This window comes from Leguminivora glycinivorella, chromosome 13 (genome assembly GCF_023078275.1).
Source record: "Leguminivora glycinivorella isolate SPB_JAAS2020 chromosome 13, LegGlyc_1.1, whole genome shotgun sequence".
NCBI lineage: Eukaryota > Metazoa > Arthropoda > Insecta > Lepidoptera > Tortricidae > Leguminivora > Leguminivora glycinivorella.
In genome coordinates, this window is record NC_062983.1 from 16,551,074 (window position 1) to 16,576,524 (window position 25,451).

Below are 25,451 nucleotides of genomic sequence, written 5' to 3' on the forward strand. Positions count from 1 at the left end.
CCTGAGACATATTTAAAATTACAGGCAAGAATCAACTTCAGTACAAAATTTGACACGCTCGGCCCCTATACAAATATATGAATTTGTTTCTTCTATCTAAATTAAGTTCTGTGGCGACAGTTTACCGGAGCGATTTAAACTCGAGTTAGTAATATTCATACTCCCCGAGTTACACACAATGTTTTTCATCACACTCGCAATGTAAAAAATATGTAAATAGATGTAAAAAAGTTAAGTAAGGTGCAAGAAATTTCATTATTCCCTTGGGAGAACGATTTTTCTATAACTCACGCTCCGCATGCGTGCAATAGTACATTTAAAGTGCGGGTGTGATGAAAACAATATAAACAACAATATTACGAATGTGGTTGCTTTATTGCTTTTCTTTATTGTACTTTCATATCAAGGGATGATCATAAATTCGTATTAGTGAAAGAATTAGTTCGGATTATCCTTCATAGTCGAGCGAAGACTCCGCTCACATGAGGAAGTAATGCTGAAACAAATAAATAAAACATTAGTACGACAAAAGAGGATCGAGTAGGTATTATAGAGAGTTACTGTCAATGTAAAATGTGTAATCACGGTGCATAGACTGCCATGTCTCGACACAAGCTTAACACTTTTGAACCTCAGTTTTGAAAATTTGACCCATATTCTTAACTTGATATGTGTTAAAATATCAAATATTAATATTAGCGCCATCTAGCCAAGCGTTCCCCAAAGGTATAACGCCATCTTGGCCACCGTACCTTTTTCTTATGGCATCGAGGTACGTGTTTTTCTTAGACCTTATCCGTCTATATGGAGTTACATATGTCTTTGGTACGACAAAATCTACCCTTTGTAGATACAAGGAAAATGAGTAATCTGTTCTCTCCGGGTTTTGGGCGGATCATAGACTGACCTATTTTATGATTTGACTGTGAGAAAAGCGTAAGGTTGTCTGCACAAAATTGGGTCAACTATCCGATTAGCTAACATTGGGATTCTAGATGGCGCTAGCATGTTAGCTTGCGTCGTCATAGAATAAAACTTCCATCCATCGGAGGCCAATATCCACTTAGATCGCTAAGTCAGTGAAGTAGGTCAGCAGTTCTCGAAAAGTTTGTACAAAAATTAAGGAAAAAGTTAAATTTGTTTTTATTAATTCCTATTTTGTTACCAAGATTTTTTTGATGAATTATTTTAGTAAGTTTTATTTCGTCATTAAGGTTCTCTAGTTTCTATATTTTCTTAATTATAACCATTATCCTGTATATATCTTACGTAAGTCGACTTATATTACTAAATGTTGGTAACAAAATAGGATCAATTAAAATTTGCTGACGTGGCTATGTACAAAGTTACCGTGAATTGCTCATGTAAGTAATCCATACTTAATATTATAAATGGGAAAGTGTGTGTGTATTTGTTTGTCCGTCTTTCACGGCAAAACGGAGCGACGAATTGACGTGATTTTTTAAGTGGAGATAGTTGAAGGGATGGAGAGTGACATAGGCTACTTTTCGTGTCTTTCTAACGCGGCGAAGCCGCGGGCAAAAGCTAGTGCCTAAATAAATCGTTCACTTTCTAGACCAAGTTCGTAGTACTGTTTGTACTTGGGCACAGTTAGAATAGGAAGGTACTGTAGATTTTGATTGTTTCCGATCAAATCGAGAATTCAGAAGCTAATCGGACAGTTTTCGATGCTATTAGTCTGATTGCCAATTTCATTGTTGCGTGTCGTAGGGGCTTTAAATGTTTGAATCTAAAAACCGGTCAAGAGCGTGTCGGCCCACGCTCAGTGTAGGGTTCCGTAGTTTTCCGTATTTTTCTCAAAAACTACTGAACCTATCAAGTTCAAAACAATTTTCCTAGAAATTCTTTATAAAGTTCTACTTTTGTGGTTTTTTTTCATATTTTTTAAACATATGGTTCAAAAGTTAGAGGGGGGGCACACTTTTTTTTCCTTTAGGAGCGATTATTTCCGAAAATATTAATATCAAAAAAAGATTTTAGTAAACCCTTATTCATTTTTAAATACCTATCCAACAATATATCACGCGTTGGGGTTGGAATGAAAAAAAAAATTAGTCCCCACTTTATATGTAGGGGCCCCGTTATATGTATGGTGGGATATTTTCAGGACCCCCTCCCCCTGGCCAATATGACGTGTAATTTTTTGGCAACTTAAGTAGACTTTTTTCCAACCAACGAATCAACCAAATCTTGGCGGGGGGAACAGGGGGGGGGGGTGTAGCCTAACAAAACATTGTCCACTTTTTATTTCAGCACCAAATTTCAGCTTTCTAGTGCTAACGGTTACTGAGATTATCCGCGGACGGACGGACGGACGGACAGACAGACATGGTGAAACTATAAGGGTTCCTAGTTGACTACGGAACCCTAAAAATGGTGACTACTGTTTTGACTGCTTCGGTTGTTCTGGAGCTGTGCTTTTGGAGTTGAGATTTTTTTTTTAAATTGAAACGAGTTCGTTTAACTTCTGTAAAGGTTCCGTACAATCTTCGAATATCTCATGCAACTGACACAATTAAAATATTCGTCTCAGTGTTACGGTTAAAAAGCTTCGCTTACGCTTGCTCGTTCGATCAGTAGGTACCTACACAGTTTAAAAAAAACGTATTTTATATGTTGATTCTGACTCAGAAGAATGAAGAACTGATAAACATCAGTGCCTAATCGAGTGTATGAGCGTGGTTTCCATAATTCTTTTAATACATACGCTGAGCCAGTCGGGCAAAAAAATATCTTTAGGGTATTTAAGTACCTATTATTTACACTTTCTTAAATCTAAAGATGAAATGTGTTAGGTACAGGTACTTAGAAACAAAATAATAGTAATTTTTATACTAAATCCTTAGGCACGTCATAATACCAAAGAGAATCGATTATTATAGAGAGTTCCTGTAAAAGTAAAATGTGTAATCATAGTGCATAGACTGCCATCTCTCGATACAAGCTTAAAACTTTTGAACCTCAGTCTTGACAATTTGGCCCATATTGTTAAGCTTGATATGTGTTAAAATGTCAAATATTATTATTAGCGCCACCTAGCCGAGCGTTCTCCAAAGGTGTAACGCCATCTAGGCCACCGTACCTTTTTCTCTAGGGCTTTGAGGTACGTTTTTTTCTTAGACTTTATCCGTCTATACGGAGTTACATATGTCTTTGATAATACTAATTCATACTACCTACTCATGTGTAGGTATTATGACGTAACACAGCATCTCAATTATTTATAGTAAGTAATCAATACTGTTAGTAGAATATAACATGGCAATCAATTATCTATCCGCTTCGGCCGGCTTACGGATAGATTATGGGATTAATATGTAACATCCACCTACGCAACCGTTTTACAATTAAGATGTAAGACAATACAATAGTTATTTGTTATACAAGGGTGCAAAGTTGTATTTTAACACACGAGAAGTAAAATACATTTGCACCCGAGTGTAACACGAGAAGTAAAAAAACTAACACAAAACCCCTCACTATAGCGAGGAAACTACAACGCAAAAAATGCGTTTATCACTGCTTCCAGTAGTTCCACAGGTGGTAAATCATCTTTATTACTAGATTAACCTACTTTTATCAATTTTAAAGCAGTTAATTTGACTTTATTCATTTTGACTTAATTACTTTAGGTACCCACTAGTGTGGATAAATGCGTTTTTACCCGCTGGTATTAAAGGACAAAACACGTGTTTCGGAGCTAATGAGGGGAAATATAACAAACAATACTATAGGCAGGAATAGAATTTGGAAACTAAAGACCACTGCCTTAAAACCGTGTCGCCATAAAAGAGTAGGTACCACATTTACACTCCTTTTTGCTGTGTACTTAACACAGCAAAAAGGAGTGTACAAATTTCTAATGGGTTGACAACGCGCATGTGATACTCCTTGAGTTGCAGGCGTCCATAGGAAACGGTGACCGCTTTCCATCAGGCTTACCCTATGCTTGTTTGCCACCGACGTAGTATAAAAACAAAACATTTTCCTGTAAGGGTATTAAAAGTCCGAGAGGAAGTCTGAAACGAGTGGCAATAATTTTGAAACCTAAGGGCCGGTTGCATCAAACCGTCTGTCACCGTTAAAGCGTTCGTTAATTTTTTTTTCTATGGGAAATTCCATAGACGTCTGCTGGTTGACGATGATGTGTCTGTTAAATTTGGTTGATGCAACTGGCCCTTAATCTCACAAATCCTGGTTTTGGGCTCATTCTACTCGGAAGCGACAGCATTCTTCAACCACCACAAAATATGTGTCAAAATGAGTTTATATTACGAACATTCTTCTAAAATTAGATTCTAATAGCGGCACTGAAATTGTGCAGTTCCATGATGCTCTGCCTACCTCATTTGGGAATACAGGCGCGAGCTAATGTATGTGTAATTAATTGTGTATACGAATCAGTCCAAGAAACCCTTTCAAAGGCTATTAAAAAAAATCGTTGCCAAGTTGCCAACTGACTCCATGAATGACGTTGTATCATGCAACCCTTAACACCCTAACAAACTAACGATTTGTACCATCTTGTTAATGCACACTTGTATCCACACAAGCCACTTTACAAAATGAAAAGCAAATAATTCAGAGCAGCTCCTGTTACGTGATTCGTCGTGTACAATTAGGGAACATCATTAAGGTAATTAATTACGTTCTCGTTTTGTCTGAAACAATTGTTACCTATTCGTTTTAAAGACTTCTCTAGTGAGGCTTGAGATGTGCTGAACTGCCAATTAGAATGTATGTTAGGTAAGTACATTATTAGGTATCTTTGTAATGGGCCAATAATTTAATTTCACATATGTAATTTATATTTATCTTTAATTAATTTATAGTTTACGCTACGCCTGTTAGATTTGCTTGTGGTGCTCAATTAATTCCATAAAACTACAACTGCAGCCTGTTTTTTGCCAGAATTTATGCAGGCCGTAGGACACCTGATATAGATTGGCGCCTCCCTACCTCTAAACTGAGAAGATTCCCATTTCATCAGTTGTTTGCGAGCGCAAGTCGTAGGACACCTGGCAAAGATTCGCTTGAAGTTGGTGCAATTACGCCCCATCTAAACGCAATTATTTTTATCTTCTGCAATATAACTTATCTACCTCTGGGTCTACTTTCTGCCAGCATCTATGCAGGTCGTAGAAATCTTGGTAGAAGTTCGCGCCCCCCTCTCCCTTGATTGGATCAAATGGGATGCAATTACGTTCCATTTTATACCCAATTTTCATCATTGTCTGCCGTGTAAATTACCTCTGGGTCTGCTTTCTGCCAGCATCTATGCAGGTCGTAGGACACCTGGCACAGGTTCGCGCCCCCCTCTCCCTTGAAGTGGATGCAATTCCGTCCCATCTCGTACGCGATGCTTTTCATCTCTTGTGGGAGCGCGCTTAGCATCTTCTCGTATCGGAAGTGGCCTGTTGTTTCATCTAGCTGGTGATGTAAAGATAAAATAAATAATAAATAAATTTTGGATTTGGATTTTGGAGAAAACGAGGGGAGGCCTTTGCCCAGCAGTGGGACACAAAAAAGGCTAATAAAAAAAATTATAGGACATTCTTACACAGATTAACTGAGTGTGGTGTGAGTAAGCTCAAGAAGGCTTATGTTGTGGGTACCTACTCAGACATATATATATAATATACAAATACTTATATAATACATAGAAAACATCCATGACTCAGGAACTCATCTGTGCTCATCACACAAATAAATGCCCTTGCCCTTACCGGGATTCAAACCCGGGGCCGCGGCTTAGCAGGCAGGGTCACTATCCGGTAGGCCAGAAAGTAAGGTTAGGTTTTAGATCGGTAGACTTGGCGGATACAGTGCGGGTTGTTAACTTGTTACAGGATTGTGGACCGTCATAGGCGAGTTTTAACTTAAAGCATAGTTAATTTAGAATTGGTACGCGATGGGAGGAATTAAATTTTTAAATGAAAAGAAAAAAGTAAACAATATTTTTTATTGTAGAATATAAAAGATCGTTTATTAATTTATAGCGTGTCACATATATTTCAATCATTCAGTATGTTTATGCACAAAATTGCGGACTTTTCTGAAAATAGTATTCATCATCCTCTGAACAAGATTTTCATCCATCTTTTTTGTTTGTTGATTCCGTGTGGACTGCAAGGAGTGGATAATATCCACTATTATTTAATTGTCCTTTAATGAAATAATGATTTGGGCAATAATTATTGCCTAGTAGTTTTCTGGAAATTCAACAATTTAGCAATCATTGACCCAGACCAAGGGGATTTTTCACGTATTTGTTCACAGTGCATTTTCGCCGGTCAACGTCCATCATCAATAACTTACAAACGCAAAAAGTTAGATCAACCAAATTTCTAATATAGAGTTATCAACGTATTAAAATTAAGATGTGATTATCAGTTTTTTTTAATTTTTAAATATATTTTTTTTATTCGTCGCTAAACGCGTGCCAATACTATGTTAACTATGCTTTACTAGTTCTTATAAGTTGCATCAATGAATAAAGCTAAACTTCGAAACACTTTTCATTAAGTAAGGCCCACTTGCACCAATGACTTAACTCAGGGTTAGTGGGCTGTCAACTGTCAAATTGCATATAAAGTGGTGGATTAACCGTCGGGTTAACCCTACATTTTCCTTGATGCAAGTGGCCCTAAGGTCCAGTTGCATCAAACACGGTTTAACAGACAGCAACGTCACGTAGCAGAAGTGTATGGAAGTTCCCATACAAAAAAGTTAGCGAACGCTAAATTCGGTAACAGACGGTTTGGTGCAACTGGCCTTACGGCCTAGCCACGACAATGGTCTAAGGCGTCTTGCGGCAGCGGCAAGCGGTAAGTCACAAAAACAAAAACGCAGCGCGCGCGAGGCATGCCACGACCTTGCCGCTGTTCGAAATCGCGCGCGGGTTTTTACGGGCCTACCCGCGGCAGCGGCGCGCGGGGCGGCGCGCGACTCAAACAACTGTAGCGCGCCGCGCGGGCGGTGCCACGACATTACAGCGGCGCGACCGGCCTAGGCGGCTAGATGGGGCTAGCGATTCCGCGCGAAACAAAACATTTTGTTTTTATTATGAGCGTCTTGAACCCGAAACCTTTATTTAATGAAAATTGAATTGTACTTTCGCGTATGTAGTATGTAATAATGTTTTCAAACATATTTTTGTATAGTATTTATTCGTATTTACTCTTAATTTTTTTCTAAGTGTTTATTTATATTAATTATCATTTAACTAGCCATAAAATAAATTCCATGTACTTAGTCATCACACATATTCTCTTGTACAAGATGTAATTGACTAATTAAAGCATTCTATGCACTTTAGAGTCATATTTGACAGTAACGGCCTAGCCACGACAATGGTCTAAGGCGTCTTGCGGCAGCGGCAAGCGGTAAGTCACAAAAACAAAAACGCAGCGCGCGCGAGGCATGCCACGACCTTGCCGCTGTTCGAAATCGCGCGCGGGTTTTTACGGGCCTACCCGCGGGAGCGGCGCGCGGGGCGGCGCGCGACTCAAACAACTGTAGCGCGCCGCGCGGGCGGTGCCACGACATTACAGCGGCGCGACCGGCCTAGGCGGCTAGATGGGGCTAGCGATTCCGCGCGAAACAAAAGATTTTGTTTTTATTATGAGCGTCTTGAACCCAAAACCTTTATTTAATGAAAATTGAATTGTACTTTCGCGTATGTAGTATGTAATAATGTTTTAAAACATATTTTTGTATAGTATTTATTCGTATTTACTGTTAATTTTTTTCTAAGTGTTTATTTATATTAAGTATCATTTAAATAGCCATAAAATAAATTCCATGTACTTAGTCATCACACATATTCTCTTGTACAAGACGTAATTGACTAATTGTAGCGGCGTTTAATTGGTGAGGCTACTTACATTTGTCCAGAGGCGCTTGTGGGGCCACGTGGAAACACTTTGGGAAAATCCTCACACTAAAACGATTGTCACATATAAAAGGAAGCTTAGGTCACTGGTCGGAATATCACTTAAAATGTCAATTTTCACGTTTGTGTCGCGCCGGTGCACCGATAACTATTTTTAATTCGTAATAACGGGAGCGCAGATCATGGCGCTCGCACGGTCGGAGAGAGAGTTTTTTTTATATATCCGCCAGGTGGCGTGGTGGGGCACCGGAAAGTCGCTTTGGGACTTCTGTAATTGCCAGCTCCAAAAAACTGTGCTACATATACATGGAAACAAGTATTCTTTCAAAATTGTGTTGCCTTGTATGTATGAAAATGAAATAACTATTTAACTATATCAAGAAAAGAAATTAAAACTAAAAATCTCTGTTCCTCGACGGAACATGCCGCTCACCTTAAAAGACACGGAGTGACTTTTAAAAGAAAATAAAAAAAGAAACCATACGAAAGTATACCAAAATATTTTATGAAACTTATATTTAACTTAACATTAAGAGTCGTAACGATTGTATAAGTTTATTCTAAAGGTAAGGGACAGACCTTCACAACAGGTCGTTTGAACAACGTGTTCCCGCTTTTCAATGTTACGACGCGAATAACTTGATCGCTGCCCGGATGGACAGCATGAACGCGCGCGAGTTTCCACTGCAGCGGCGGCAGGTGGTCGTCGCATACCACAACAACAGTACCTTCACGAACGGCGGGACCGCGGTCTTGCAGCCACTTTGTACTTTGTTGCAGTTGATGGAGATATTCACGACTCCATCGACGCCAGAAATGCTGGACAGCTTGCTGTATCCAGCGCCAACGTGTAAGACGATTAGGGTTCTCGTCTATCAGAGAAACGTCCGGTAGGGCCGTTAAGGGCTCACCGATTAAGAAATGGGCCGGCGTAAGAGGTAAAGGATCCGCGGAGTCCGAACTTAGAACGCAGAGCGGACGACTGTTTAATACAGCTTCGATTTGACACGTCAAAGTGTGCATACAATCATATGTTTGCGTTTGTGTACCTATTACGCGATGTAAATGAGTTTTGAAACTCTTAACAGCTGCTTCAAATAATCCACCGAAATGACTAGCATAAGGTGGTTGAAAATGCCAAGTTAATCCTTGTTTTAAAGTTTGTTGATTAAGGGCACTCATGACCGAATCATTACGTAAAAAAATATATAACTCTTGAAGGTAATTATTACAACCAACAAAGTTACGTCCGCAATCGGTATATATATCCGTACAATATCCTCGACGGGACGTGAAACGTCGCAACGCAGCTAAAAAACCTTCCGTGGAAAGTTCGGAAACTAACTCAAGATGTACAGCTTTAACGCTCATACATACGAAAACTGCAACGTAACATTTTATTATTTTTGCATTACGAACCTTATTAGCGCGTACGTAGAATGGCCCACAAAAGTCACAAGACGTTTTACTAAACACACGTGCGGGGCGTAGCCGAACCGAGGGTAACATTCCTATGCGCGGCTGGCAGCGAGTCGGTCGAGCGCGGAAGCATTTGATACAACGATGTACGCGGAGGCGAACAATATCACGACCAGAGATAATCCAGTATCGCTGTAAGAGCGAGTTTTGCACGCACTGCGAACCGGCATGTAGTTCCTTTATATGCGCATCGTCAATAATAAGATTTGTAAGAGGATGTCTTTTAGGTAAAATCAATTGATGTTTTGATTCAAAAGGTAAAAGTGATTTGTGAATACGTCCGCCGACGCGTAACAAACTAGCCTTATCTATCATGGGCGTGAGACGCCGCAAACGAATTGACGGAAGTTTATTTGACGAAATCCTTTTAATGTCGTCTTCGAACACTTTTTGTTGTGTAATCAATATTAGTCGATTTAATGCAAAATTGTACTCTGGTACGGTGACGTACTTTGGGAATGTTTGTTTATGTTTCCTGCATTTATTGTAGAAACGAAATATGACTGCCGTGACGCGAACTAATTTACCTAGCGACGAAAATCGCGTTATAAGAGTGTCGTCGTCCGGGGAAGGTGGCAATGTGGACACACATGCATAACTAAGACTTGCCGAGTCATGTGTATTGCGTTTTTCCTCGTTCGTGTTTACCACCGGTTTTGGTATAGGCCAGGAGTCGCGACTTTGTTGGAGCCATGTAGGACCATGGAACCACAAGTCATTTTGTACGAGCGCGGCGGGGAGCAGACCGCGAGACGCCGGGTCAGCGCTGTTATCAGCTGACGGGACGTGACGCCAACAGCGCGCCGGGACACGGGACAAAATCTCACTAGTGCGGTTCGAGACAAACGTTTTCCATTCGTGCGGGGGTGACTGAAGCCACGCGAGCACGACGGAACTGTCAGACCATGCGTACACTTGATCGGGGTGAATGTGACCACCGTAAAGATGCATAACTCTTTCAATTAATTTTGATAGGATTACACAACCCATCAATTCCATTCTAGGTATAGTAAGGCATACCCGAAGAGGTGCAACGCGACTTTTAGCCATGACTAAATAGGTTTGAACTCGCCCGGTGTTGTCCGTCAGACGTATATAAACACATGCTGCGTATGCAATTTTGCTTGCGTCGGCAAATCCGTGAATTTCGATTGAATCGAAGTCGTCAGTATTGAAAATATGACGAGGAAAAGAAATTTGCGATAGGAGCGGTAGCTCGTTAATAAAACTCGTCCATGAGTTAATAATATCGATAGGGGTTCTGAGTCCCAGGAAATTTTGGCTAACCATAGCAATTGAATTAAATGTTTGGCAAACAATGTCACCGGAGATAATAACCCGAGGGGGTCGTAAATTTTTGCAATTTCGGAAAGAATCGCCCGCTTTGTACAGGCCTGCGAAGAACTTTGAACTTTGAAACTAAATGCGTCAGATCTTGGATTCCATTGAAGTCCAAGGACCTTGACCCCTTTGTCATTTTCCATTTCGGCAAAATGAACATTTTCGCGCCGCTCACCATGAAACTCTGTCGGTCGCGTGGCAGCGAGAATGGCTGGCGAGTTACTTTGCCACTTTCGCAATTCGAACCCGGCCGTGGCACAAATACCTATCAGCTCCTGCTGCAGATTGAGGGCTTCGGCTAAGGTATCTGCGCCGGTCACCACATCGTCGACGAACACGTCATTTAGGAGGACTGGCGAGGCGAGCGGGAAACGCTCGGCTTCGTCATGCGCGAGCTGTTTAATTGTGCGCAAGGCGAGATAAGGGGAACTACTGATACCAAAAGTAACGGTACGCAGCCTATAATCGCGCAGAGGTTCCTCTGGCGACTTGCGCCACAGGATGCGCTGAAAGTCCCTATCACTCTCACGTACAAGAATATTCCGATACATTTGTTTAATATCAGAACAAAATGCAACTTTATGTACTCGAAATTTTAGAAGTACATCTACTATGTCTAAGTGTAACTTAGGCCCTTTTAGCAACGCATCATTGAGCGCGTAGCCACTCGTTGTGCGACAACCAGCATCATAGACAACACGAGTTCGGGTAGTGTCGGAAATCTTCGACACCGAGTGGTGCGGGATGTAATAACTCGCGCCAGCGGGGGTTATCGTCCGCGAGCTCCATGTGGTTAAGATCCACATACTCCTGGAGGCACGCGTGATACTCCGCCTTCAGCTGGGGGTTTCGTTCTAGACGGTATTCCAGTTTGTGGAAACGTGCTAGAGCAATTTGCCGAGACTCGCCGAGGGGCGGTGCATCGGGCTTGAATGGCAGAGCAACTATGTATCGCCCTGTCTCATCGCGCGTATGCGTCCTTTGGAAAAAGGATTCGCATAGCTTTTCTTCGGGAGTGTAACTCCGCATCTCTGGAACTGACTCCAGCTCCCAAAACTTCTCGAGATTGTCGTTGTCGAACGACGTAAAACAAGTATGGCGTGGAGTCGAAATATTAGAAGTAAAGTTGACTTTACCCCTAGTAAATAACCAAATACACTATTGATTGCTGTGGGTGTGCCAGGTTTACCCCTGACTATACCCTCACGAATGACATCCATGAAAATGTCCTCGCCAAGTATCATGTCAACCGGCTGAGGTTTATGAAATTCAGGGTCGGCTAGAGCGAGCCCTTGCAAATGAGGCCATTCCCCGTACGGTGCTAGTGGTACACTAGGCATTTGACGGGTTAATTTTGACAAAATAGTAGCCTCCAAAGGAATACTTGGACTTTGTTTGCCCTTGGGCGAAATTGAGCACACGAAGGTACCCCTAGGGTTGAGCGGTAAATCACCGACACCTACCAACGGCTCGCTGACATTTCGTCGCGGTAAATTTAATCGTTGCATACACGATTCAGTAATAAGAGCTGCTTGTGAGCCCCCGTCTAACATACAACGAATTGTAGCAATTTTATTACCTTCGTAATAAAGGTCAACCAACGCAGTTGACAGTAACACCGTATGAGGCTCAATACCTAAACCTAGATTATTTTGATTCACGCCGTGAACAGCTGATGGGCTCGGGACAGCGCCCGCGCCGGGCTGCGACTGCTCCGTTAGAGCGAGCGAGACGGCAACTAGTTCCGCGGCTTCATTGTTCGCCGGGAAGGGTCGCGTACGCGTAAGGTCCGAATCTAAATGAATTAAGGTGTGGTGCTTCTTATTGCACTTACGACACTTAAAACTTGATTTACAATTACGTAAGTCATGTCCGGAACATAAACAATTATAACAAATGTTATTTGTTTGAACAAATGTGAATCTATCTTTAGTAGACAAATTTAAAAACTCCAAACATTTGTGAAGGGCATGCGAGCTTTGCACTTCACGCAAGATCGAACCTTATTCGTATCGACATACGGTCGAGTTTGGTCTGACGTATTCGTAATTAAAACCCGTTTAGGTGTAATTTGATTTGAAATTAAATTATTTTTATTTGTTGTACTTAAGGAATTATTTTTTGTGGACTGTATATGGGAAACTGTAATCATCTGTTCCGCCGTAAGTTCGCGCTCTAAGAATGTTATTAAGGTTTGGACTTTAGGTATTTCACTTGGGTTGGTTAAAGAACGTTCATATTCTTTTCGCGTATTAACGGGAATTTTACGTAATAATAAATTTAACAGAACGAAGTCCCATTCTTTAACCGGAAACTCCAAAACTTCAAGTGCTTTAATATTTTCGTGGTAAACATTAAGCAAATTTCGCATAGCAACAACTGATGAGCGCGCGGAACAAGAATCGATATCGAATAATTTATCTAGATGTTGTGACGCAATAATGCGTTTGTTGTCATAACGGGATTTTAGAACATCGATCGCAATTGAATAATTACTTTCCGTTATGGGAATTGATTTAATTAAATTAAATGGTTCGTTTTTAACCGAAAGTAGTAAATACCTAAACTTTTCCGCGTCAGTGTAGGCATTGTTGTTGTGGACCAACGATTGAAATAAGTCGAAAAAGGCGGGCCAGCCCGTAGGTTCACCGTGAAATTCAGGAAGCGACAATTTAGGCAAGTTTCGACGGTCGTTCATAAACGTGTCGTGTTGGCTAGGCACAGGAATGCGGCTCGCTCGCCGCTTTTCTACATCTACCTCCTTTAGGTTATTTAAATGCGTAACTATCGCGTAATATAAATCGTTGAAATCATTTCGAATCTTAATGTTGGCTTCTTTGTTGAAGCTATTAGACTTAATTAATGCCTTTTCGATCTTAGTTTGAATTTTGGTAAACTTTCGCTGGTGCGCTGTTAAATCGGAAGTTCTTGAACGAAATTGTTCTATATTCGTTGCTGCGAACTGTAATGTTCGTTTTAATTCGTCGAGAATTAGATCTCGCTCGAATAAATCTTGTGTCATACACGATGTGTCGGTTTCGACACCGTCTGTAGGATTCGGTACCATTTTGCCGTGAGCAAAGATGGCGGAAATTACAATGAAAAATTGAACTACAAACGTATGTAATTGGAATGATGGGTACGTAATACCGCAAAATACACGGGCAACACAACGTGAGAAAGAAAAATCCGGATCGAACGGATCAAAAAACTATATGTAGCGGCGTTTAATTGGTGAGGCTACTTACATTTGTCCAGAGGCGCTTGTGGGGCCACGTGGAAACACTTTGAGAAAATCCTCACACTAAAACGATTGTCACATATAAAAGGAAGCTTAGGTCACTGGTCGGAATATCACTTAAAATGTCAATTTTCACGTTTGTGTCGCGCCGGTGCACCGATAACTATTTTTAATTCGTAATAACGGGAGCGCAGATCATGGCGCTCGCACGGTCGGAGAGAGAGTTTTTTTTATATATCCGCCAGGTGGCGTGGTGGGGCACCGGAAAGTCGCTTTGGGACTTCTGTAATTGCCAGCTCCAAAAAACTGTGCTACATATACATGGAAACAAGTATTCTTTCAAAATTGTGTTGCCTTGTATGTATGAAAATGAAATAACTATTTAACTATATCAAGAAAAGAAATTAAAACTAAAAATCTCTGTTCCTCGACGGAACACTAATTAAAGCATTCTATGCACTTTAGAGTCATATTCGACAGTAAAAAACATGTTTTAAAATATGAAAACGTTCTGGCCGCTCCTAGGCCCTGCCGCCGCTTCTAAAAGTACGTGGCATGGCTAGCGCCCGCGCGCGTTTCCCGCGCAGCCCAGCCGCCCCGCTCGCCGCCTTAGACCATTGTCGTGGCTAGGCCGTAAAAAACATGTTTTTAAATATGAAAACGTTCTGGCCGCTCCTAGGCCCTGCCGCCGCTTCTAAAAGTACGTGGCATGGCTAGCGCCCGCGCGCGTTTCCCGCGCAGCCCAGCCGCCCCGCTCGCCGCCTTAGACCATTGTCGTGGCTAGGCCGTCAAAGTAAAATGTGTAATCACAGTACATAGGCTGCCATCTCTCGACACAAGCTTAAAACTTTTGAACCTCAGTTTTGACAATTTGGCCCATACAAGCTTGATATATTGTGTTAAAATGTCAAATATTAATATTAGCCCAAAGGTGTAACGCCATCTTTGCCACCGTACCTTTCTATTTATGGCTTTGAGGTACTTTTTTTTCTTAGACTATCCGTCTATACGGAGTTACATATGTCTTTGTTAGAGACCGACTATCACTGGAACTTGCACCGTGAATAAATGGAACATGGTCATAAGATCGTGACTCATGTTTACGGCCCAGCCACGACATTGGTCTAAGCGCGTCAGCGGTGAGCGGCAGCCATACGTGCGAATGAAAAGTCCCATCGCTGTGTCTCGCTCCAATGTATGGCCGCCGCTCACCGCTGTCGCGCTTAGACCAATGTCGTGGCTGAGCCGTAACGGCCTAGCCACGACAATGGTCTAAGGCGTCTTGCGGCAGCGGCAAGCGGTAAGTCACAAAAACAAAAACGCAGCGCGCGCGAGGCATGCCACGACTCGCGCCGCTGTTCGAAATCGCGCGCGGGTTTCACGGGCCTACCCGCGGCAGCGGCGCGCGGGGCGGCGCGCGACTCGAACAACTGTAGCGTGCCGCGCGGGCGGTGCCACGACATTGGAGCGGCGCGGCCGGCCTAGGCGGCTAGATGGGTCTAGCGATTCCACGCGAAACAAAAGATTTTGTTTTTATTATGAGCGTCTTGAACCCGAAACCATTATTGACTAAAAATTGAAATGTACTTTCGCGTGTGTAGTATGTAATAATGTTTTCAAACATATTTTAATATTTTTGTATAGTATTTATTCGTATTTACTCTTATTTTTTTTTCTGATTGGTTATTTATATTAAGTATCATTTAACTAGCCATAAAATAAATGTCCTGTATTTAGTTATCACACATATTTTCTTGTACAAGACGTAATTGACTAATTAAAGCATTCTATGCACTTTAGAGTCATATTAGACAGTAAAAAACATGTTTTTAAATATGAAAGCGTCCTGGCCGCTACTAGGCCCTGCCGCCGCTTCTAAAATTACGTGGCATGGCTAGCGCCCGCGCGCGTTTCCCGCGCAGCCCAGCCGCCCCGCTCGCCGCCTTAGACCATTGTCGTGGCTAGGCCGTTAAGCTTGATAAAGACCATCATCTGCACGGGTAGCATGGTCGCGCGATAGACGATAAAATATCAGGCCGTCCCTATCGCACTATTCGTAAGTGCGATAGGGACGGCCAGATGTTTTATCATTTATCGCGTGACCATAATTGCCTGCCTGATAATTACAAAGTATAAGTGAATAAGGACTATATAGGTCCAGTAGGCCTAGCACATGATGGCCGCGGGAGTATGTCGCCGCGAGATAGATGACACGTCTTTGTCTAATTGCATTAATGACATAAGGACAGGTAGTCTATCTCGCGGCGACATACTCTCGCGGCCATCATGTACTAGGCCTGCAGGTGTTATTTGTTCCGCTTTTGACTAAAATACAAAGATTCAAAATTTCAATACAAAGTTTTTTACTTACCACTTGAAATTCCAGGAAAATGCATTTCATATAACACTGAAAAAAATAATACAAGCATACATAAGTTTAGACTTTAGTGTTTGTCCTTTCAAAGTTGACTTTCAAACTCCCACACACCTCATATCTCAGCAATTGCCGAAAAGTTTGTACATTTGGATCACGTCTCCGATTTTGATAAAAAGGGGGCTGATAGAGTCCATGATGCTGAACAAGATCCACTAGGTTTCCCAAAATGTATGTTTGTATGAAAACTTCCTTTTTTGTTACCAGATTTCTATACATTTTCGGTACTCTGGGAAATTTTGGGAAACCTAGTGGATCTTGCACAGCATCATGGTAAAGTCCATGCGCCTACCATTTTTTATCAAAATCGGAGACGTGATCGAAATGTACTATCAGCTGCAAAATTGCATGGAGAAAATATGAATGAATTCATTGATTAAATTCGCCATGCACTTTGCAGCTGATGGTACAAACTTTTCGGGAATTACTCGTCTAATTTAATATTTTGTCACTGCAACACCGGCTTGAAGGCACTGGCTTGAAGAGAAATAGTTAGACGTAATTTCTCACTCCGCGTCCCACGGGCGCTGTATCGCACGGTGTAACAAAATGTTTAACTACGCGAGATTAAATCTCAAGAGTGCCGTACAAAGTATAGGTAAAGCGTTACTGCCAACTCGCAACATGTTCTTTTTAAAGTTTTTGAGATAATTGGCTCTTGGGGTTTTATGAAATTTTAGTGATTTGCACTGAGAGAAAATACAACCAGTTTTCATGTTCGTTCAACAAGTTTTTTGGTTAAAATAGCGCCTACGTGCTCTTTGGTTCAAACAACAAGCTACTTGTCATATGAATCGGCATTTATATTTGAATCAACAAGTCGATTTTATAAAAACAACCTGACACATATTGTTTTAAACATACGTTTGGCTGATTCAAACGGATAAACCGCAACAAGTCGAACTTGTTAAATTCACAATGCAAGTTTCTCTCAGTGTGTAATAAACTTGCAATAATGTGTTGAACAAGCACCTCAAAATATGTGTCTCTCTTATCTATGTTGTAGACTCCGTACTAGTAGGGAGTCACAATTTTTTTGCAGTTTAACATAATTATAGCAGGATTTGCAGGTAACTGCCATTTAAATTCAGTAATTCAGATTAGGTGTGTATATAATAGATTAGGTGTGTTATTACTTTGCCCAACAGAGGATGGGCATTATGTATAATGCCCGGGCAAAATTCAGCTATTCGATATGTTATTATCACTTTGCCCAACAGAGGATGGGCATTATGTATAATGCCCGGGCAAAATTCAGCTATTCGATGTGTTATTATTACTTTGCCCAACAGAGGCTGGGCATTATGTATAATGCCCGGGCAATTTGATTATTTGAATAGTTATTATCAAACTGCCCACTCACAATGGGCATTATTCATAATGCCCGGGCATTATGTATAGTGCCCGATTTATCACTTGGTCCATAACATATATATGTACTAAAACTATGACGGTAAACTTTTGAAGGTATTTTTTAATACTTTTGAAGGTAAGGTACAGCGGGGCAAATCTCGACTGGGGGGTAATTGTAACTAATCCATTTTTTCCATTATTACACTATAATGTTGAGTTCTACGTGTATCCACTGAACACGCCTACCATACATTGTCATAACCGGAGGACTCTCTATTTAATAATGCAAACATAATAAAACATGGAAAAAATGGACCAGTTACATTTGTCTCCCAGTCGAGATTTGCCCCGCTGTACCTTACTTAATTATTTACCTTTAATTTCTCATCGTCGACCATGGTACCTTTGCTGAAGTCATCTACGAGTGCTGAAAATTGAAAATACTTGTAGGTACTAAGTACCTAACTTTCTATGGTTAACGATGTACGAACAAACAACAAATCAAATTATTTTAGTAAATATTTTTTGATTTGTTTTTTTATTTTATTTATTTATTTAATAATACTACTATAAAATAAAACTATGGAAACGGATTAAATCGCGTATAATGAATTTAAGATTCATCCCGACGTTTCGAACTCTTTACAGCGTTCGTGGTCAACGGGTGACTGAGGAAAAATTACAATGTGCAAAAGCTACCCACATACAAGAAATATTAACGAACCATGACCACAAATAATATAGATTTCTAAGGCAGGTTCACACACTATTAATAAAGCTATTTATACAATATTAAAAAAAAATACCATACCATACAATCACGCCTGTATCCCATAAAGGGGTAGGCAGAGCACATGAAACTACTAAAGCTTCAGTGCCACTCTTGGCAAAAAAGCCAAAAATACCATGATGCTGTTATTTAAAATTCATTATACGCGATTTTTTCCGTTTCCATAGTTTTATTTCATGAGTAACTATCGCATCGCGGTAACCGAAGACAATAATACTACTATACCTAATATATAAAATCTATCAGTAATTCCCGAAAAGTTTGTACATTTGGATCACGTCTTTGATTTTGATAAAAGTTGGTAGACTGAGGAGATGATGATCCATGATGCTGAGAAATTTCCACTAGGTTTCCCAAAATGTCCTAGGTAGTTTTTATGAAACTTTCCTTTTTTGTTACCGAAAATGTATAGAAATCTGGTATAGTATGAATTTTCTGAGATGAAATTTTCGGTTTTGCCCTAATCTGTTAAACAAAGGCCTTTGTTTCTATTATTCGCGGTGGTTAGCTCCCGTTTCCACAGCACGTGCTAAAGTCTCAGTGTAGTTAAAAAGCAACTATCATGATAGCAATAAGGTTCAAATTTATTAAACAGTTTGCAGTGTGCAGGTAACTTTTTTTGAAGATGACAAAACGTGTTATCTCCGAAAGGGCTTTTTATGGATTTGAACCTTATTGCTATCATGATAGTTGCTTTTTAACTACACTGAGACTTTGGCACGTGCTGTGGAAACGGGAGCTAACCGCGGCGAATAATAGAAACAAAGGCCTTTGTTTAACAGATTAGGGCAAAAGCGAAAAGTGCATCTCAGAAAATTCATACTATACTAGGTATACTAGGTACCTAACTTTCTATGGTTAACGATGTAGGGAACAAACAACAAATCAAATTATTTTAGGTCATTTCTCAAAATTTTGCCACCCCCACCTGTCAGTACGTTTATGTTAGAACTTTTTTTTTAGTATACAATATCTTCATAAATAAATTATCAATACATATTAAAAGACAGTTTTTACATAGAGGCCTGATGCTTTGAAATCGATTTATTTTATATTAATGAAATAAATAATAATTGTAACTAAGTTTTGTCGTTCACCTTCCGTGTCCCAACGCGGAGTACTCATGTTTCGAGTTGTTAAAAGTACACAAATTATTAACTTTACTTACCTTTATTGCTGTATTTTATTTGCATATATCCTTAACTTTTAAAACTAGAGTATCTGATAGTAATATTACACTTATGTTCAAAGTTATTTGGCTTTAAAGTTTGTCCACGGCCGTTTTTGTCGTTGACCTGTCGAGACAAACTCGCAAGCACTGTGCGATCCCTACTCCACCTCTGCCGCCCCACCCCACATGAATCGAAGCCGCCAGTATCGGCCATCACCTGTAAGCAACGGCACGTGCTCACTACGCCTTGATTAGAAAATAGAAATTTTTAATTACCTCGAACGGGAGTTTGTAACGGGTAAGTAGTCGTTATTCTGTCAATCATAAACTGGTTATTGTTTGAGATAATGCATTAACTGTAACATATGTTTCGTATTTTGTTGCTTATTTTTAGGCGCCTAAATATTTAGTTCGTTTGGCAAATACTTTTTGAGTTTTGGCGAAATAACTGGCATTTAATCGGTCACCTGTGCATCGTTCACCTGGCTAAAATAGGCAAGTGAACGACATTTTGGGACAGGGTGATGACAATAATGATAAATTTACCAATCGTAATAATACTTTTCTACACCTTCAATATTTGTTTTGTGCGTTAAATGAGAAAAGTATTACTGTTATATCGGTTTAGGCTGCATTTCTCAAAGGATTGTTGCTTTTTTGTGGTGTGTGTCCTTCACCTGTGCGATAAAGCCAGGTGAACGACTCAGTGACAGGAAACCGACACGTCGATAACTTGTCATAAGCCAGATGAACCATTACGAGGGGCGATCAATCGGATCAATAAGTAATGATAATGAGTATTAAAACATAATCTAGAATATGAGTATTATGATAATAATAATAATGAGTATCCTTATATTTTTATAATTAAAAGTAACTCTTCTGTGATTTATTTACATATTTTAATTTTTTCATTTGTTTTTTGCCCCCTTTAAAAATGAAATATTAATTAAAGTCTAAATACCGTGTAAGTAAGCAAGTGATTGCTTGAAGTGAAGTCACTTCATTATACTTCAGAGTAGCTATTATATTATAATTTTATTTAAAGGTCGGGTATAAAATATTAATGACCCCCTTCCTTGAGATTTGGGCGGCGGTTAAAAACTATTATAATACTGGTGGGCAGGTGAATGACGTCCATATCAGGTGAATGACCACCAAACTACAGGTGATCGACTACGGACGCAGGTTAGCGACGCTTGTCGTTAACTTGTCAAAATGTGTCATACAAATTTGTATTAATTTGTCGTTAACCTGCTGCTGTTGTCGATAACCTGTGTATATTTATCCTTCACCTGATCATGATGTCGTTCACCTGAATTTTAATCGATTATAACTTCTAAAATAATTAATTGATATCGGTGCCTTTGACATTTTTGAAATGTTTGAGACGCATTCAAACGATCCCTACAATTTTTTTTTTAAATGCGACATTTAAAAAAAAGCAAATCTTTCACCTGTCGGTGCCAAAATTTTGAGAAATGGCCTTTAGTAAATATTTTTTGATTTGTTTTTTATTTATTTATTTAATAAAACTACTATACCTAATGTTTATCCATAGCCCAGTATTTAGTCCATCACTTTTATCAAAATAGACCAGTTCATTTTAGATTCCATTAACTCTCAAATAGTCCTTACACCCTGGCGGGTGTTGCCTCTGCGTGTGTCCCATGATACGGGCAAGGGCAACATCCGCTCGGTGTACCCCTTACATTTCATTAAAGTGTCGAAAGGGCCTCTACGTGTTGGCTTCGGCCCCGCGCACGCCTCCCAAAGGTCCGGAATACCATTGTTCCGTGATGGGAAAGACTACTATACCTAATATATAAAATCTATCAGTAATTCCCGAAAAGTTTGTACATATGTTTGGATCACGTCTTTGATTTTCATAAAAGTTGGTAGACTGAGGAGATGATGATCCATGATGCTGAGATAGTTCCACTAGGTTTCACAAAATGTCCTACGTAGTTTGTATCAAACTTTCCTTTTTTTGTTACCGAAAATGTATAGAAATCTCTTAACAAAAAAGGAAGGTGTCATACCAACTACCTAGGACATTTTGGGAAATCTAGTGGATCTTGTTCAGCGTCATGGACTCTTAATCAGCCTACCAATTTTTATCAAAATCAAAGCCGTGATCCAAATGTACAAACTTCAGTTTGTACATTTGGATCACGGCTTTGATTTTGATAATTGCTCCCATTTCAGTTTACAATTTCTATGTTTAAATTTTAAAACTTTAAGTAGGTAATGCATAGACATAACGTATTACCAAATAATATATTTGTTAGATATGTGGGTAGTCTTAGAAAGACGGCGGGCTGCGCACCCACCGAAAGCAGTTGAATACAGCTATCAATGTAAATGGCCGGTGTTTGATTTGTCTCCGCTTTCGGCTCCCTTATTCGAGATCTAACAGTATTAATTATTTAGTAAACATACATCGAAATCGATGCCATCTAATATTAAGTAAGTAATTAAAGTTAAAGAAGTATAACGCCGTGTCTTGCGTGAGCGACGGTCGCGCGACCGTCGCCGTCGCGTCTCATCGCATCGTCTACTTCCATATCGATAAGGTTTGATTTCGTATGCGTCGCATCGCCGTCGCGCGACCATCGCGCGACCGTCGCCCACGCAAGCCACGGCGTAACACTCGTGCGGTAGATGTCTACGAGTCCCATTGATCCATATGGTGGAAATGTTAGCTACTATTAGTGCGTTTTCACGTTATCCGATCCGACATCGGATGTAGTACCGATATTGAATATATTTATTCAGCTATCTTTTATTTTTGCCTTTGATTTCCTTCCCACATCCGATATCGGATCGGATAATGTGAAAACGCACTTACTTACGCTTTGGTAGCTCAGTTAGTAGAGCGCTGTAGTATCGATCCAGAGGCTGTGGGTTCAAGTGCAGCAATAAAAAAAATATTGAATATTCTTTTGGACGTAGTTTAAGGATATACCTACTAGCGTCTAAAACGGTAATATGTTTGTTGAGTGTATAAAAGTTGGCACTGAAACTTGAGTAGTTCATGTGCTCTGCCTACCCCTTTATGGAATACAGGCGTGATTGTATGTGTGTATGTGTATGTGATGTGAGTGTATAAAAGTTACCTTTATCCACCCCAGTGCTCATTTCGCATTTTGCTACGACAGGTTTGAGGGCTTCGAGGAATTCTTTCGTTGGAAACTGAAAAAAAAATACGTTAGATTTATAACATAGTATTAAGTAATTACGATACACATGCAAAAAGTGGGAAATTCGCAAGGAGCGGCGATAGGTTCATTAAAACACGATCATTACGATCAACACTTGTTCTCACTTTTACTAAAAAAATAAAATGGAAAAGTTATAATAGGTAAAGGATAGTCATTTATTAAAAGTTTTTAATAACCAACGGCAAGTTTTAATATGTATAAATATTTCGCGTCTATATTTTTTAACCGCCGCCTCAAATCTCTTAAGGAAGGTGGTTTTGAATTCGTCTGTATTTTTTTTTAATGTTTGTTCCACGATATCTCCGTCGTTACTGGACCGATTTTGAAAAAAAATTTTTTTGTTTGAATGTATATTGCATACGGATTGGTCCCATTTTTCTCAGAACCCAGTTCTGATGATGGGATCCTGGAGAAATCGAGGGAACTCCTCAAATATGAAAGGCACACATACGGTGATTTTTGTGTTTTTTAAGGAACAGCACGCATTTACGTACGGAACAGTGACATTTGGTGCAGTAGAACTGCTGATGATGGTCAGAACGGAACTCCTCAAATCTGAACGGCACACTTATAGTGACTTTGGTATTTTTATAAGAACAGCATGCACTTACGTCCAGAAAAGTGACATTTGGTGCAGTGGAACTGCTGATGAAGATCAGATCGGAACTCCTTAAATCTGAACGGCACACTTATAGTGACTTTGGTATTTTTATAAGAATAGCATGCATTTAAGTTCAGAGCAGTGACATTTATTTAGTTATGTTTGTTAAGAATAGTTTGAGAGAGAATGAGTTTTCAATTCAAATTTTGTCAAGCTTAGATTTCTTATAATCGGATTTATGAGGAATTGTTGAGGAAACTCCTCAAACCTTAACGGTATACGTATATTCATGTGTGTTGCCATCAAATAATTTAAGTATTAAAATCAGTTTTAAAAATATAATACATTTATATATTATCCAACATTCGCAAGTAGCTTTCACCAGAACCCCAAAGGCGGCGGTTTTTTTTCTTAAAAAATATTAATTCCTCGCCTTCATCTACTAAATGCGCTATGCCAGAGTATAGTAATTAATAAAAAAAAAAATCACCTCGGCCCGAACGCCTCCAGCTAATAGACATAACACCATCAGCCACTCCATGTTTTTACTTCTAGCGGCACGACCGTGCTGCCAACTCGTTTTATTACAGTTGACAGAAAAACGCCCATTCGCAGACCATACACTGACATAGACGCAGCAAGTGTATAGTCAACCAATCTGAATCCTAGGCCACTGTAGAACCCTTTTACAGTGAAAGTCAAACTGACTTCTATAGCAAATAAAGCACGGTGTCAATACGACAGGGTTCTAGAGTGGCCTAGGATTCTAATCGGTTGACTGTACCTAGTTGATGAACGTTAAGGGGTGATTACGTGGGTCATACTTATACAGCCTGTAAACGTAATACGGGCGATTAATGAAACCGGGCATAGCATTAATTAATGTTATCATTAATTGAGAGGTGTTTTAGAGTTACTCTTGATTTTAACCCCTTACTTTTAAAACATGGGTTCACATAGTAATGTAGAAATTGCAGAACATTCCCAAAAAGCGGAAACATTCTTGAGAATGTTCGCAGAACATTCCCGCAACATGCAATTTATTATTTAAACAAGAGAATATGCTTGAAATAATAAATAATAAATAAATATTATAGGACATTCTTACACAGATTGACTGAGGCCCACGGTAAGCTCAAGAAGGCTTGTGTTGTGGGTACTCAGACAACGACATATATAATATATAAATACTTATATACATAGAAAACATCCATGACTCAGGAACAAATATCTGTGCTCATCACACAAATAAATGCCCTTACCGGGATTCGAACCCGGGACCGCGGCGTAGCAGACAGGTTCACTACCGACTGCGCCAGACCGGTCGTCAAATGTTTAAATGGGCATAATATAAAACTATATGTTATTATAGGTATAATATTGTCTATTACAGTTAGCTATTTTGTTGATAAGTGATAAGTTACCTAAATTCTCACTATAAGTTGCTTAAATTCTCTCTATACTTCAGGGAACATTTCGACTTTCAGACTTCACAGTTTTAGTCCTGACTTTTTTAAATTAGGTAAGTACCGAACTATTATTTCTTGATGCCTGTTTTTGGTCATGCCAATATATGTATATACAAAAAAAAACAAAATACAAACAAAAAGATAGCTGTCAGGATCAAACCTGCGAACATCGGCATACGAAGCCAGCGCACTACCACAGGACTACGTCTTGACTTGCTGAGTTCGACGAAATTATGGTATAAACTACGAAGTTACTAAGTATTCTGATAAATTCTCGTTCTCGAGAACATTCTCAGAAGTTACCGAAAATTCTCATGAGGAATGTTCTGCAACTTTGGAAACTTCTCGACTGTGCATTGCTGTTCACATAATATTAAAAAAATGTGGAAATAAAGCACTTACTCGAGGTAAACTGTAAAGAATACGATCGGTC

General features: G+C 39.8%; 1 protein-coding gene across 1 annotated transcript; it reads right to left on the bottom strand.

The window, feature by feature from the left end:
* Nucleotides 1-356: 356 nt before the first annotated feature.
* Nucleotides 357-24,090, bottom strand: LOC125232670 (general odorant-binding protein 83a-like). Its single transcript, XM_048138422.1, has 6 exons — nucleotides 24,040-24,090; nucleotides 22,844-22,919; nucleotides 18,138-18,190; nucleotides 16,348-16,383; nucleotides 5,272-5,451; nucleotides 357-496 (listed from the first exon to the last, which is right to left on the bottom strand). Exons 1-6 carry the CDS (start codon nucleotides 24,088-24,090, stop codon nucleotides 479-481), a joined length of 414 nt encoding a protein of 137 aa, XP_047994379.1. The 3' UTR covers nucleotides 357-478.
* Nucleotides 24,091-25,451: the final 1,361 nt, after the last annotated feature.

What these genes read in the sequence shown, in the direction of transcription:
- LOC125232670 (XM_048138422.1), bottom strand. Translation starts at nt 24,090, where the DNA reads ATGGAGTGGCTGATGGTGTTATGTCTATTAGCTGGAGGCGTTCGGGCC. An exon ending in CTGGAGGCGTTCGGGCCGAG is followed by an intron (nt 22,920 to 24,039) that starts GTGATTTTTTTT and finishes TTTTTTTTTCAG; the next exon opens with TTTCCAACGAAAGAATTCCT. An exon ending in GAGCACTGGGGTGGATAAAG is followed by an intron (nt 18,191 to 22,843) that starts GTAACTTTTATA and finishes TTCAATTTTCAG; the next exon opens with CACTCGTAGATGACTTCAGC.